Here is a 16,239-nt window from a genome sequence, read left to right on the forward strand (position 1 = left end):
TGAAAGTCTATAGGAAGGCTTTAGGAAGTTTTAATATAGTTCGTAGCTGTATATCCTTGTTTACCTTCATTTGCTTCATGAAGTTAGACGTGCCCAGATTAGTTTTTTAAGCTCTGCATGCTATCAGAGTCACTGTCTTCACAGTTAAGTTACCTGACACCCCCATGGGGTAGCTGCTAATCCAGACACTTAAAAGTCGATGCCTGGTAGGCAGAAAACTGTAATAAAAAGCCAAGGGGATTTCTTTTAGTGAAATCTCCCCTTTTACCAAGAAGCCTTTCATCATGTTTGCATCCCAATGCCTTCACAAGGACAAAAGCTAAATTTTTGTTCTCAGCAAGAGTTTAAGGTACTCAGGGGACATTAGGAAGCTGATAGGGGGACCAGTATGAAGCTTCTTACTGTTTCTTAGACAGTTACCAAAGGTCAACATGAAGTTTCATGTTTCTCACTATTGTCCATCTAACAGTCAACTAACAGTCAGGAAGCATGGCACAATGACCAGCAAAGGGCGCTCTGCTACATTGATTAAAAATGAGGATGTTTATTTATTCCTTTAGTATCTATATTTAATTACAGTCGTACTTGAATGTAATATAACCAGAACCTTTTTCTGAATCAATAAAGGCTAGGCAAGTGTCAGGGCATATGACACATTAAATACACTATATTGGCAAAAGTTTTGGGACACCCCTCTAAATCATTGAATTCAGGTGTTGTTTTTCAGGGCTTGGGCTCAGCCCCTTAGTTCCAGTGAAAATAACTCTCAATGCTTCAGCATACTGAGACATTTTGGACAATTTCATGCTCCCAACTTTGTGGGAACAGTTTGGGGATGACCCCTTCCTATTCCAACATGACTGTACACTAGTCTACAAAGCAAGGTTCTTAAAGACATGGATGAGTGAGTTTGGTGTGGAAGAACTTGACTTGCTTGCGAGTTTGGTGTTGAGTCCTGACCTCAACCCAAGAGAACATCTTTGGGATGAAGTAGAGCGGACGGAGACTCTTTTTATTTCACAACACGGTGATCATGGAACATGCCTGCTATTAGGCAGTCATGTGTGCTTGTGTATATTTGAATCACATTTGAATCAAAGTGATATCTAACATAAGCTTCTCTCTCTCTCTCTCTCTCTCTCTCTTTCCATCTCCAGCTGGACAAAAGCAAGATGAGCAGTCGAAACTGACAGTGCATTACACAGCCTCCCAACACTACCAGGAAAATGTGTTCATTGAAGGTAGCAGGCCAAAGTATCTGGAAGATCTGCACACTGAAGCCCAAAAAGGACTTGAGATTCTACAACAGGAGGGTGAGCATCTTATAAGTCTCGAAAAATTGAAATTCTTTATTTATTATATAATAGCCATATCATTGAAGCTGAATGCTGATGTGCGTTTTCCCAATTTCAAATACAGAGCATAACATTGCAAGGGACCTTGAGGATGATCAGCCTGTTGTGAGTTTTCTTTTCATCAAAACAGAGCACAGATTTTATTAAATTATTTATTCAAAATGACTTCACATAGCCTTACTGGTTTGGTTTATGTTCAGTCCACAGAAACAGCACAAAAAGAAAATGATGTCAACTGTGAAGAAAGAAATAGACATTTGAGCTTTGACAGCACTGCTGACCACTCGTCTGTTGTATCTGCAATGTCATCAAGACCTGTGCTAACACGCCAAGGTACATTCACTGCATTACGTATGAAATAAAACACAAATAGACATGTGGATATGTGAAAATAATCACTGATGGTTGGTATGATGTGGCCTGAGGTAAAACAGAATGTTACCAAGCCAAAGGGGATTATTTTGTGTTTTTGTGTTATAACTGGTGTCTTCCGACCTATCAGAATTGAAAATTTAACAGTGGTAAAAAATTGGATTAACAGAATTATTATGTAAATTTACATTTCATTATGTTTGTAAATAAATTTTAGGTTCAACATTTAAGCCTTTGAACACTGTGAAAAGGCTGGATAACCCCAGAAAAAGGAGTAGAAGAACGACAATTATGGGTATACCACAGCAGGTTCAAAGAGAACTAGGTATGTCAGGTTTATTATATATTTAACTACTATTCCATACAATATAACGGAAACATTATTATCAATTTTAAAAACATTCATGGTTTTTTATCAAGTTTTTCAACTTTTCGACACAGGTATGGGGAGGGTAGCTTTACTTCAACTCCCAACTGATAAAGATGATGATTCATCTGGTAGAGTCATAATTCCAAGAATTGATGGAGAGATGCCTATAGCAAATCATGAAGGGGCTCGTGTACACCTACAGGATATTGAATCCCTTCAAGTTTGTAGAGATGATCAACTTCTCAGTCAGCACATACATGCAGTGTATAGAGATGACTTCTTTCTAAACACCAAATTTGGAACACAAAGTGCCCAGAGACCCAGGTCTCTTGCTGTTCCTGGAATAACAACTTCTTCAGCCTTCTTGCAAGAACCACAAGGCCCTGTTATGTCTATCTCACCACAGGCTACCTATTTATCCACTATAATTCCTAATGCAATCCTACCTTCTGCGATAGATGTGATAGAAATTGATAGAAGCTGCAACCGGAGGAGTGTACGTACAGTTAGCAAGAGCAGCTTAGCACCTGCAAGTCCAGCTTCTTCACGTTCAGGGGGAGGTACTCATGATGAACCAAATTCCACTAGCTCTAAATGGAGCCATTCACAATCTTCTGAGACTATTGTCTCGCACCCCTCTACCATCTCTTTCAAAGGAAGCATGCCATCTTCACATGTAACAGACAGCATGAAGGAAGTCCCAGATTTAAATGAGGAACAGATAAGTCTGAAAAGCTCAGTCAGTTGGTCAAGTTCCACCAGTAAAGCAGGAGGTCAGAGACTGGAGCAGGTGGAATTAAGTGATGCTGCAGAAAATGCCCAGAACAGTCGATTGAGTTCTCGTAATCTCTCAGTAATGAAGGCTAAACTACCACCAGCACCACCAAGGAGAACATACTCTTTACACCATGAAAAACTTAAACAAGGGCCGAGGGAACAGGCAGGCACTAAAGATTTGAAATACCTAGATTCCAATGGCAGGCAACCAGATGTTACTCTCAATACAAAACATGACACTGAAAATTTCTCTACCCAGTCTACAGTATCACCATTTTATAATGACTCTAACTTATCTGTGACTTCCAGTCCACACAAACCTCTTCAAGACTCTACTGAAGCTCAATCTGAGTCAAATAACTCATCCCCACAGGATATATTTGAAAGAACATTATCGCCTTCAAGTGGCTACTCAAGTCAAAGTGGAACACCCACCCATTCTTCTAAAGATAATTGTCCTAGCTCTCCAGGAAAGCAGAAGTTGAAGCCTCCAAAGCCAGAGAGGACAGGGACACGGATTTCTCCTGCAGTCTCAGTTTCATCATCCCTGGTTTCCCTGTCATCAAATATATCAGATACCCACATCACTCAATCACAGCCACCAAAGATCTCCCCTGCTGTAACAACAATAAAAAACAAAGCAACTCCACCAACGACGGGAACCTTCAGGGATTTGTTTAACATTCCTCCTCCACCAAAGGTAAAAGCACCTTGTCCCCCACCCCCTGAAACCTGGGTTCACAATGAACGCACCACTGAACTTTTATGTGGTCCGAGTCCAAGTGCCCACAGGATATATGAGCTTCAAAAACATTATCAAACAGACATTTTAGTGAAAAAAAATCAGGTCCCAGTAGATACCACTAACCTAAAGTCTGGGCAAATATCAGTAGAAACTGAAACAAATGAAACTCATCCAGAGAATAAATCGGCCATGTCTGAAGGAAAGGATGAGCACATGCCAGTACAAGAACAGGTTCTTCTGGATAAAAAGGAAAAAGAAAGTGATAATATACACAAAAGAATGCATAAATATTCAGAAGAACTAAAATGTGAGCAAGAAAATCCAGTAAATTCCAAGAAAATGCAATCAGCGGACAAGATTAATGAAATATTGCTGTTAAAAGAACAATTTGTCAGTGAGTCATGTCATGTTAATACTGCTGGTTTGCCAGAGAATGACTTTTCATCCGCAGAAACAGAGAGAACTGACACAGAAGACCAATGTTTTGTCAAACATTCTACTGATAAAGAGATCCTTAAACATAAAACCCCAAAAAGTCTAAGCGTAGAAGCTCTTAGAGACATTGGTCTCACTCCATCTCCCTCTCCACCTCCTGAACATTCTCCTGCTCCACCACCATCTGGGATTAAAATGTCTTCAGTATGCTCAGTGTCTGTACTATTACAAGAGGAAGAAGTACAGCCTGAAATGGAAAAAGAACTCCTCACTTTAGATCCTTCCTGGCCTCCACCACCACCACCTATGTATGAGTCATCTGACTTGGTATTTGAAGGACAGGATGAGATAGATTTCCCTCCACCTCCACCACCAGACATGCAAGAATCATTTATAGTCATTCCTGAGAAATACAAGGTAGAATCATCAGGACAGGGAGACAGTGTAGCTCCAGAGGAGTCAGCTGATTTGTCAGATATAGCCAATCACACTGAGCAAAATCCGGAGCCACAAATTATTCAGAGCACAACATTAGTGGAGAACATATTGCAAGAACCTCTACCAGTTGAGAGCGTTCCAGATGTTTCAGAGGACAAACTGTTTGATCAAACACATGCCAAAACACAATCTTTCGAGAATGTTTCACAAATTTGCATTGATCTAGTTGGTGCAGAAATTCCTGTACCTTCCGAAATTTCTTCTTTAAAATCTTCCAAATCACAAGATATACCTTTACAAACACTGCCCCAAGAAACCCCCCTTCCACCTCAACATGATCCTCCAAACTCCCCAGCCATGTTACCTACAGATTTATCACAGGAAACATCTCATGCTCCTGCACTCACTACTGATTTAAAAACGACCCCTTCCCTTCCAATGGAAGATCAGTCCACAGTTAATTTCAAAAGACAACCGAGTTTAATAAGTAAGGACAGCAGATGCAAAGGACTTTCATCCACACAGAAATGTGCACCTATTCCAAAAGAGGATGCAAACATTCCCCTTGTCACACCTTCTCTCCTTCAGATGGTACGTCTACGGACTGTAAATGTTGAAGACCAAGTTGACCTTCTATCACAAGAAGGTACAGAGACCACTCCAGACCAAGATCCGTCTGTGTCTATTCAACTAACTCCACAAAAACCTATTCGCAAATCCTGCATAAAATCCATGCAGTCTCCTGTGAAGGCATCTCCGGGTCCTTCCATGCGCCTTCAGGAGGCTATACGTATGAAGACAGCTGCAATGTCTTCCAGTGGCTTCGCAGCAAGGCCCAGTCTACGTTTGCCAACTCCCACTGCAAACAGTAATGACGTGCCTGTACCATCCCCTAAGACACCTGATGAGTGTAAATCCCCTGCTTCAACAGCCAGCTTCATTTTCTCCAAAAGCACAAAGAAAGTTGTTATTGAAACAGCCACATCTCCAGAGGCCCAGGCCAGCCTGAAGCAGAGCCTTGCAGCAGAGCTCATGCAAATTTCCGATCAGCAGAAATCGATGGTTACAAATGGCACAAAGAAGCATCACAAGGTGCCACCACCTGTTGCAAAGAAACCAGTATATGCAACAAATCCATCAGAAAAAGTCACAAAGCTTACAACAGTCGGGCCTTCAAGTAAGCAAAAAAATGGAGTAGCAAATAATCAACCTGCTGGTCAGCAAGTGCCCTCCACCACAGGTACGAACTACATACATTATCTTTATAATCTTTATAATAAATAAATTCTATCATATACTTTTTGAAAAAAAAAAGTTATTAACATACTTATGATGATTTTTGAACGATATGCATTTCTTTTTCAGGCAAAGAATAAACTACAAAGTTCCTTGAGCAATGCTTTGGGAGAAATGTTCAACACAAGGAAAAGAAAGTTAGCAAAGACAATGTGTAGCAATTGTGGACAATGTCACTATTCTATTGTAAAAGCCTTAGCCTGAACATGGCCTTCATATTTATGCAAAAAAAAAAAAAAAATTTGGATTTGGTTCCAATTCTTTTGATATAATAGCTTTACTGTAGCTTTGGCATATTTTTCTACACAATACAAATGTTGTCTCTTTTGGCAAATTATAAATCACCTTATATTATTAAGAGTGGTTGCTGCAGTTAGATCTTGTGAAATTTTTAAGTTTATTCTTTGACAGCAATGTTAATCTATCATGTAAGGGTTACAATGGGTAGTAGGCACTGCTGATCAAAGACCTCTTTCCCAACACAAATATGCATTTTTATGCTCACAAGTACATCGTATATCCTCCATTCACGCTACTTAGCGAAAGGTTTGCTGACACTTGATCATCACACCAATTGTATTCCTTTGCTCATTTGGGAAGGTTTTCTACTAGAATTTGGGACATTTAACGATTCAACCACAAGAGCATTAGCATCAGGAGGCCTGTGGTTCAGTCTGCATTCTATTTCATCGCAAAGGTGTTCGTTGAGGTTGAGGTCAGGGCTCTGTGCAGGACACTTGAGCCTTCTACTCCAAATTTCACTCCAGAAAAAACATTTCTTTGTGGCCCTTACTTTGCACACAGGGGCATTGTCATGCTGGAACAGGTTCGGGCCTCCTTGTTCCAGCGAAGGAAAATGTAATGCTACAGCATATTAAGACATTTGTTTGCTTCCAGATTTGTGGCAACATTTTGGGGAAGAACCACATGTGGGTGTGATGGTCGATTGTGAACAATCTTTTGGCCATATAGTGTATACGCGGAGTGGCTAAAGCTATGCTAATACACGTTGAGTATGTATATATTCACACATTAATCAATTTTATTTGAATCTTTTAGAATTGGCCATCTGCATCTGTATAAGTGTGTAGAATATGTTACACATGCTTATAAAAATCACAGTATACACTGAATGTGCTTGAAAGGTGGGTTTACTGTTTATTATGTTAGAAATGACCTTTTATTATTGTTTCTAGAAAAAAAAGCACTTTGCAAAGCTACACATGCTGAACTATTTCTAATGAAATGACCAAGCCAGTAAAATTTCTGTATGTTCCCTGTAAAATTGATAAAGAGCTGTCAATCACAAATAGTATTGATATTTTGAGAACAAAGGTGCATTCAAATGTTTGGCTGTTTTGAGTTTACAAGATAAATCATGAATTTTGAGTCTGGTAGTCATGAGTTCTGGCAAGTGGAACCTTTTTTTCAAGGTTCCTTTTAAAACTAGTGAATTAGTGAATTATACCACTGAGTATTTTCCAGTATTCGCAATTATATGCAATGTATTTTCTCTACACAAGTAAAAAAATATCATTTCATATTCTCTAAAACTGGTCTGAATCTATCTATTGATTTTTTTATTTTTTTTATTTTTTTTTGCTCTACTGATCTTTTGCTCTGTGTGAATAAGTAACAAACATTCTCGAAATTGGCAAGTGAACAAGAAATAAGAAATAAGAAGGAAACAGCGAAACAGGGGGGAATCAAAATGCAAAAAATGGTTATATTTTTACATTTATTATTTTATTTTTGTGTTTATATCATACTCTTTAAATAAAAGGAGGTCAATGTTGCCATTATTAAGTTTTTAATAGTGACAAAATCACAGGGCATAAATGGCAAGAGCTCCAGAATAAAGTATGGTATGTTACTTTTTCAATTTTTAAATCTAAACATAAATCATTATACACCGACCAGGCATAACATTATGACCACCATCCTAATATTGTGTTGGTCTCCTTTTGCTGCCAAAGCAGCCCTGACCCGTCATGCACTGTGTATTCTGACACCTTTCTATCAGAACCAGCTTTAACTTATTCAGCAATTTCAGCAACAGTAGCTCGTCTGTTGGATCGGATCACACGGGCCAGCCTTCGCTCCCCACGTGCATCAGTGAGTCTTGGCTGCCAATGACCCTGTCGCCAGTTCACCACTGTTCCTTCCTTGTACCACTTTTGATAGATACTGACCACTGCAGACCGGGAACACCCCACAAGAGCTGCAGTTTTGGAGATGCTCTGATCCAGTCGTCAAGCCATCACAATTTGGCTCCTGTCAAACTCCATTTTTCCTGCTTCTAACACATCAACTTTGAGGACAAAATGTTCACTTGCTGTCTAATATATCCCACCCACTAACAGGTGCCATGATGAGGAGATAATCAGTGTTACTCACTTCACCAGTCAGTGCTCATAATGTTATGCCTGATCGGTGTACAATTACATTACACATATACATTATATATGGTCAATAATATTGTTTGTGCTTCCTTTGGCTGTCAGAGCTGCATCAGATAATCTGTGCAAAATGAGTTCTACAAATGCTGGCTGCATTGTGCAGGAATATTGCACTGTATAGAAATAACTGAAGTTATGAAAAATTATGCAGTTGCTGCATGTTGTTTTGAGGTGACCAGCATTTTCAGTCTCACTGCAGGATTGAATTCTGGCCACTAAAGCACTGAACACACAATGTCATATTCCTAAAGCCATTCACTGGTACCATTCAAGGTACTATGCATATTATGCATGAAGTGAGCATTCAAGTGTAAATAAACTGTCAGAACATTGGTAAAATGCATCATCTTCAGTGGATATGAGGCTCACAACAAATACAAAGAAATCATTTACCATAGCATCACAAAAAACACCACTGGTCTTTATTTTATCTTTGTCTTTTTACACCAAACCAGGTTACTCCTGGTTTGAAACCTGGATTCACCTCAATAGGCTGCTTTGTTTTGTTAAACTGTTGATGCTCTTGTACTTGTAACACTAACAACGAGCAAGGTCTTTGGCTGTTATAACCCATTCAAGGCAAAGTGAGATGACATGCTATATACCCAGCCTTCAATTTTATTGTCATTTGTATTTCTCTGGCCATTTGTTTGCTTGTATCATTTTCCTTAGATTCTGTCTACAGTATCAGCATGCAGTGGTGTTTTTAATCTACCCACCAGTCTCTGTAAACCCTCACTGAGATGCTAGTCAGTCCGCCTAGAACCGACAATTGTGATTGTATACCGAGACAGAAGGGTCATTTGGTAAACATTTCCAAATAAGTCTAAATTAACATTTTAAATAAGTATTCTCTACTTAGTTTTGAATGCATTCTCCATCATTTAGATAAACCTCATTTCTAACTATATTTGCTATAATTTTTCTAATTAAAAATGTTTCTGGAAATGCTTAGATATTTTTCATGCTTTAGTGCAACTGTTCTGTATAAATCGCAAGAAAACAATTTGTTCATAAGGTATTACAATTGTTATAAAATAAAAAATAAATTACATTTAATTATATTTTATTGTTCATAACAACAATGAAATTCATTATATTATAATTTAATATAATAAATAGTTATAATTTAGTCCTAACATTGCTATGAGGAAACATGAAGAATATGTATGCAATAAATGATAAGAACTGGCACAGTATGTTAAGACAATTGTGTTACCACTTGCATTAAATAATAAAATTATAATCCAGTATATCCACATACGGTATGTATGATTTAGATCAGGGGTGTCCAATCTTATCCACAAAGGGCCAGTGTGGGTGCTGGTTTTCACTCCAACCAAGCAGAAGCCACACCTGAGTCCACTGAAAGCCAAGATCAGTTGATTAGCCAGTTGGAATCAGGTGTAGCTTCTGCTTGGTTGGAGTGAAAGCCTGCACCCACACCGGCCCTTTGCGGATAAGATTGGACACCCCTGATTTAGACCTATAAATATCTCACAAAAATATAAATAAATTTAACTATGTAATAAAAATGAGATATTAAACAAACATGTATTGACTGAAACCAGGCCCCGAATATAAAACTGTGTATTACAAGAACTAGTCAGATCTTTAGTTATGTCATCGGTTGCACAAAACATTCAAGAAAAAAGAACTTTCTCAAAATCAACCATAAGCTAAAATCCAAATACACTCATCTGAGGTTTCTGACATATTACCGAAGGTGCTTGAGTAGTGTGCAGATGTGCCACTGTATTATAAAAACCTACTTCAGAAGTCTCATATTGTGGTTTCATACATTTGCACCTATTAATAATCAACAGAGCAAGATTTTCATACACAAAGTCAAACAGAATTAATCATTTTGAACAAAAGTGAGAAAAACAGCAATTGTGAATTGAACATATTTATTTTGTATGGGTTTGGTTAATATTATTCATTTTGTACAATGAATTCAGTACATAATGCTTCTGTTTCCATCTAGTTTAACATCCTCATACCTTCCTTCATTCACTGAGGTGTCCTCAGACATAATGTCACTACTTGTAATGACGGGTAACAGATTACACAAATTACCTAATCCAAGTATGAGCCATTAAGGACAGAGGTACAAGTGATGTATGGCACAGAATTTCAGCGTGATGTTCAGATCAAGTGCTCTTAGGTTGTTTTAGCAGCAAGTGACATAACGGTATATGAACGATGAACGAAGCTCCTTTACCAAGTCATTACTCTTGTTTTTGATAAAGGCTTGAATGATGTGTATAATAGTGTAACATGAATGATTTTAAGTTTTAAAGATTATGTGTTTTAAAGAAAAGGGAAAGAATATCTAGCAAATGCTGCCACCCTTCAGTGTTTTACAGGTGATTTTTCCTAGTTTGGTCATCAAATCTTTCATGTTCCATTGAGCTATCAATTCATCCGAGATCTTCAAGTCCACCTGAGGAGATAGAGACAGACATGTAAAACTCATTAACCTGCACACTATCCTCAATACCATGTCATAGTTTGCTTCAAATTTCACATTCACACATACCTGAATCTTCTCGAACACCTTCTTCTTTGGCTTGAGTTCATCATCCGGTGTTCCTGATGTATAGCCGTCTACAAAGACACGATCTCCTGGTGCTGATCCTTCAGGTGGATCCAAAGGCTCTACTTTTTTGGATTCGCCCTCACTGTTATACAAAATGTAAACAAATAACTTCAACACACAATACTTCATACACTGAAAACAGTTAAGCCATTTCTATGAAAATGCAAGCTGGACAACATGGACCTTATTAAATCAAGAACTATTTTGAAAAGCTTGTATTACCCTGGATATGAGGAATACTCACACTGACGCACAGAGCAACATAGCCTGAGACTCGATCCCACGCATCTTCTGAGGCTTTAAATTACACAACACCACCACAAGTCGGTCCTGAAGCTCCTCCTGAGAAATGTATGCCACCAGTCCACTCACGACAGTCCGAGGCTGCTCTTCTCCAACGTCAATCTTCTCTAAATAAAGGCTGTCTGCATCTGGGTGCTGCAGAGTTGCCGATAAGGATGAAAAGCATGCAAGTACAGTAAAGAACTAAAACACTGTAAAGTTAAGCAATTGGCTCTCAATATTAAATAGTACTAGATAGTAGATATGACATACCTTCTCTACACTGACAATTTTGCCCACTCGGAGGTCCAGCCTTGATGGGATGATGTCATCCTCCTCTTCTGTCTTTTTGGGGTTCCCTTTTGCAGCAGCCTCTTTAAAACAGTTACAAACTCTCCATCAGCCTGAATGAAAGCACTTTACTTGCAATAAACACTATCCACAGATACTGTGAGTGTATACTATACCATTGTATTGAATTATACTTACTGTTTTTTGAGGGATAGGCTGAGTTGGTCAGTTTCTTCAACTCTGGTGTCTCAAACTTTTTCCTGATGGGATCCAGAAGTTTGTTCAGGGCCACTTCTACTGATGCCTTTAAATCACCTGGATGGATTTGCTATGGATCAAATGTTCAAAGAGTTTTTTTTTACTACAGAAGACACACAGAGAACAATGCAGTTAAAGATGGCAAGAGAATATAAAGATGCCGAAAATAAATAACATTTTTTATGAGAATATAAAGCATCAGAGCTCACAAAAGAATTTGGTAACTTCTCGGGTGTGTTAGATAAAAAGGTTTATCAGGAGAGGATACAAGCTATGGACACGCAGTTGCCAATAAACCTAAAAGAGCACAGTAAAATGTGGTAGATAACATAGTAATTTATAATAATATAAAATTATCACATTTTACCTTGCTATTACATTCTACCCTGGTCTTCTAGGTTTCTAGGCAAATAACACATGGGACTGGGCAGCACACTAGAGCTTTTACATTCCCTTTGGGTCTAGTAATAAACTTATCATTTATCTCTGAGTAATATATCATCTTATAATATACACCGATCAGGCATAACATTATAAGCACTGACAGGTGAATAACTCTGATTATCTCCTCATCATGGCACCTGTTAGTGGGTGGAATATATTAGGCAGCAAGTGAACATTTTTTCCACAAAGTTGATGTGTTAGAAACAGGAAAAATGGGCAAGGATTTGAGTGAGTTTGACAAGGACCAAATTGTGATGGCTAGACGACTGGATCAGAGCATCTCCAAAACTGCAGCTCTTGTGGGATGTTCCCGGTCTGCAGTGGTCAGTATCTATCAAAAGTATCCTTTAAGTCAACTGAATGCTACAACTTCCAGGTCTTAAAGGATCAGCTGCTAACATCTTGGTGCCAGATACCACAGCACACCTTCAGGGATCTAGTGGATTCCATGCCTCGACAGGTCAGGGCTGTTTTGGCAGCAAAAGGGGGACCAACACAATACTAGGCAGGTGGTCATAATGCTATGCCTGTTTGGTGTATCATCATATATCCTCTTTTCATGCTGTTCTCTCAAAAAAAAACAGCTGCACAGCCATCTATCTCTGATTCTACTCTGAAAAAAGTCTACAAATGCGGGATAAACATACTAAACCACAAAAATAGCATACAAACTCCACCCACCTCCTCACCAAAGTCTTTCTCTACTTCCTCATACGTTGTGTAAACTTTGTCTCCGCCCCATTTAGGATCTCTTTTAATCACAAATCCTAGTGAAGACAAAAGTTTAGATCATTATTGAAATCATCTTAGTGCAGACTGAATAGATCTAAGATTGTGACTTTGCTCACCAGAATGCAGTGGGAAGAGGACATGCTTGACAAAAGAAAGGACTCCATTGTTTTGGATGTTGCCCGGTTCACAGAAAGCCTTCTTCAGTTTCTTCTTTACATCCTCTTTTTTGTCAAGGAGATCTATCTTGGATTCCTTATATTGTCAAAGCAAAAGTATTAATATGAAATGTTTCCAACGATCATAGAAGAGCAACAGTAAAAAAAAAAGCTCAGAGATCCAGGTATGGTTTTAGTTATACAGATCCTCACCTCTTCAGAAGAGCTCATCTTGCCTCCAGTCAGGCCGGGCACCATGGGGTTCATCATGTGGATGCGCTTTGCATAACCTAGAGATGGCAGGTACTGCAGGAACAGAGGAAAACTCGAAATCAATGTGTTCATGTTACACTTAGAAAGTGAATTTCTTTAAAAAGATAATTCTGAACTTGGCAAGAAAATAAAGTGCCTAGGAATTCACACCTTTTCAGCCAAAGTGAAGATCTTCCTCTGATCCACTCCACCAAACTGAGCATCCACCTTTAAGTACTCCTCATCCAGTGCCTAAATACCAATATACAACCCATGACCTCAGAATTCAAATCCGACAGAGCTTATGTAGAAATATATACAAGCTTTACATGTACAGTAGCTCAGTGAAGTGAAGCACCTGCAGTCCGGGGTAGAGCAGGCCACTCAGGAGAGGGTGCTCCACCTGCTTCACTACTTCAGCCCCAGCCTTCTTCGCATCATGCTCAGTCACTATGGACGACAGCCGATACACATCTAGTGTGTACTCCCTGCAAGACAGCAAAAATAACAAGAAATGTTAAGAGTCAAGAAATGATGGAAATATTTACTTCAGGCGCAGCACTGTGGTGCAGTGTATAGTGTTGCTGCCTTAAAGCTCCAGGTTCTGGATTTGATCCTGAGCTCAGATTATGTTCCCACTCATACCCAGTGTTTCAAATATAGGAAACAAATGCACCACAACCCTAACTAGGATAAAATCTTTGCTAAAAATTAGAATTAATGATTATTTATTTCAATAATATGCACACACCCACAACAATCTTCATCCTCTAGTAACTATTATGTATAAGCCCTATTTGGATGGAATGAAAACCAACAATCGTGACAGTATATATATAATATGACTCTTATTATATTATCATAACTACTGTTCAATTCAACTTCATTTGTACAGCATTTTTAAGAATGGATATTTTTCACAAAGCAGCTTTACAAGAATGTAGAATTTCAGGCTATAAAATTTTAAATGCTTAATTCACATTTAGAGTTACCCCTAATAAGCAAGCCAGAGGCAAGAGTGGCAAAGAGATCCTCCCTGATACGATGCCATATTGTCATTTTCTATGGAGTGTATAATAAGCAGAAGACAGCAGTCTCTCACCTGCTCAGCTGGTAGTCTGTGCCTTTGATAAACTTTAGTTTATCCAGAGGGACTCCGATACTCTCCAACATGGCCTTAATGACCTGCTCGTAGTATTGAACTCGGAGCTCAAGCAGCTCCCAAGGTGCCTTCATGTTGTCCAAGTAGGCATGAAGGTCAGCAAAAAGGATGGTCACCTACCAATCACAAAGGAGTGATAAAGCGTGTCCACATTAATAACATTTGACATTTGATTCCAGTACAAACATAAAATGCATACAATTTTACAATTTATTGAGGCACAGGCATAACTCACTGACTGATGTCTTTATTTGTATTTTTTTATTTAATTAATGAGTGTTATAGATATAGTAACAGCTGAGTGTTTCAACATCTACAACACACTAACATATAATTAAAAATAAAACATGTTGACAAAGTGTGTGGATTATCGTGATTGCTAAAACTATAAACACATTTATCAAGTAAAAAAAATCATCACCACATAACTCACCTCACAGCCGGCCTTCAGGAAGTCTGCAATCTTAGACATGGGGACAAAGTAGGCTACATGTGGCTTGCCAGTGGTTGCTGTGCCCCAGTACACCTTTAATTCTCTTTCCTTAAGAATTGCCTTCAGCTTCTCCTCCCCAAGAACCTCCTATAAGATAAGATACAAGATATCTAAGATAAAGTGACCCATACGTTTTTGTTCACATATGGAGTAGACATGCAGCAGTATATATTATATCCTCCAAGCAGGACGTTGTTTGTGTGTTAGGACAAAAGACCAATAACGTTGTGTGAAATTGTCGTATTTCTCAAACAGCACCACTGTGGATCCAGAGAATAATTTGCTTTGCTCACCTGAAGGTTCCGGGTGATGAGGTTAAACTTCTCATCAGGACTCAGTTCTTCACCCATGGCGCCCTGCCTGCCTCTACTCACTGTAATATGCAGAAAAGCAGAAAAGCAAATATTATTACTTCAATAGAAAACCAAATATAATTGATTCTTTATAAGATGTGTTCTTTCTCTTTATACACAGTGTACACATTTAATATAAGCTGCATCACAAGCAAAACTGAGAGTGAGAGCACAAGACTATAAAAACAATAAAAATCACGAGGATGTCTGTAAAATATTCAATAATAAAAGATGGAAATGAACTCATATGTGACCGTGCAGTTACATGCAATAACGGACATGTAACTTTCAAGATTTAATCACAAAGCTTTTATGCTATCCTTATACCACAGAGTGTTGGTTATTTTTCTAACAGCAGCTCTGACTGTAAGGTATATCATATATAAATGTTCTTGTTATTGCTTTAATACATTGTTTTTATAGTAGGAGTCTTGAGTGTCAGTACTTCATAATTGGAAAATAATTCTTTCAGATTTTATTTTTTAATGATTCTTCTTATTAACTTCAAGAGAATGCTCCCATAACATGTTAAGTGAGGAGACTCACTACTAATTGAACATTTATGATGTGAGTGCTTGATTCCTGATGATTAGGAACAATTATTTATTTATTTAGTTAGTTTTCCAAGATTTATTTTTGGAAATAAACAGGCAACATCCACATATAAAAGCCTTTGCATATTGGTTCAGAGAATGTTTCCATAACTTTTGATTCTAAACTTGAGTTATGTACATTGATGGCTTATCACAAATACACTGACCAGGCATAACATTATGACCACATGCCTAATTTTGTGTTGGTCCCCTTTTGCTGCCAAAACAGCCCTGACCCGTCATGCACTGTGTATTCTAAAACCTTTCTTTCAGAACCAGCATTAACTTCTTCAGCAATTTGAGCAACAGTAACTCGTCTGTTGGATCGGACCACACGGGCCAGCCTTCACTCCCCATGTACATCAATGAGCCTTG

At 38.4% G+C, this 16,239-nt stretch overlaps 2 protein-coding genes across 4 annotated transcripts in view; one reads left to right on the top strand and one right to left on the bottom strand.

Annotated features, from left to right (window-relative positions):
• The window catches only part of kiaa1522 (KIAA1522 ortholog), a 34,631-nt gene extending 25,543 nt beyond the window's left edge, over window positions 1-9,088 (top strand). For all 3 annotated transcript variants that reach the window (XM_058377802.1, XM_058377801.1, XM_058377804.1), the window contains 6 exons: window positions 1,158-1,313; window positions 1,420-1,460; window positions 1,556-1,688; window positions 1,945-2,052; window positions 2,169-5,732; window positions 5,858-9,088. In XM_058377802.1, the coding sequence (XP_058233785.1) occupies window positions 1,158-1,313; window positions 1,420-1,460; window positions 1,556-1,688; window positions 1,945-2,052; window positions 2,169-5,732; window positions 5,858-5,868 (4,013 nt within the window). In that variant the 3' untranslated portion in view covers window positions 5,869-9,088. The remainder of the gene's footprint in view (window positions 1-1,157; window positions 1,314-1,419; window positions 1,461-1,555; window positions 1,689-1,944; window positions 2,053-2,168; window positions 5,733-5,857) is intronic.
• A 1,053-nt stretch (window positions 9,089-10,141) lies between these two features.
• The window catches only part of yars1 (tyrosyl-tRNA synthetase 1), a 7,290-nt gene continuing 1,192 nt past the window's right edge, over window positions 10,142-16,239 (bottom strand). The window contains exons 2-14 of the mRNA XM_058378450.1: window positions 15,212-15,291; window positions 14,859-15,005; window positions 14,366-14,541; window positions 13,622-13,751; window positions 13,435-13,515; window positions 13,225-13,317; window positions 12,973-13,108; window positions 12,806-12,891; window positions 11,621-11,750; window positions 11,405-11,505; window positions 11,094-11,287; window positions 10,790-10,931; window positions 10,142-10,693 (exon numbers count right to left, since the gene is read on the bottom strand). Coding sequence (XP_058234433.1) covers window positions 10,583-10,693; window positions 10,790-10,931; window positions 11,094-11,287; window positions 11,405-11,505; window positions 11,621-11,750; window positions 12,806-12,891; window positions 12,973-13,108; window positions 13,225-13,317; window positions 13,435-13,515; window positions 13,622-13,751; window positions 14,366-14,541; window positions 14,859-15,005; window positions 15,212-15,268 — 1,584 coding nt within the window. The 5' untranslated portion in view covers window positions 15,269-15,291 and the 3' untranslated portion in view covers window positions 10,142-10,582. The remainder of the gene's footprint in view (window positions 10,694-10,789; window positions 10,932-11,093; window positions 11,288-11,404; window positions 11,506-11,620; window positions 11,751-12,805; window positions 12,892-12,972; window positions 13,109-13,224; window positions 13,318-13,434; window positions 13,516-13,621; window positions 13,752-14,365; window positions 14,542-14,858; window positions 15,006-15,211; window positions 15,292-16,239) is intronic.

The sequence above is a fragment of the Hemibagrus wyckioides genome, linkage group LG24, assembly GCF_019097595.1.
Source record: "Hemibagrus wyckioides isolate EC202008001 linkage group LG24, SWU_Hwy_1.0, whole genome shotgun sequence".
In the NCBI taxonomy this organism is placed as follows: Eukaryota; Metazoa; Chordata; class Actinopteri; order Siluriformes; family Bagridae; genus Hemibagrus; species Hemibagrus wyckioides.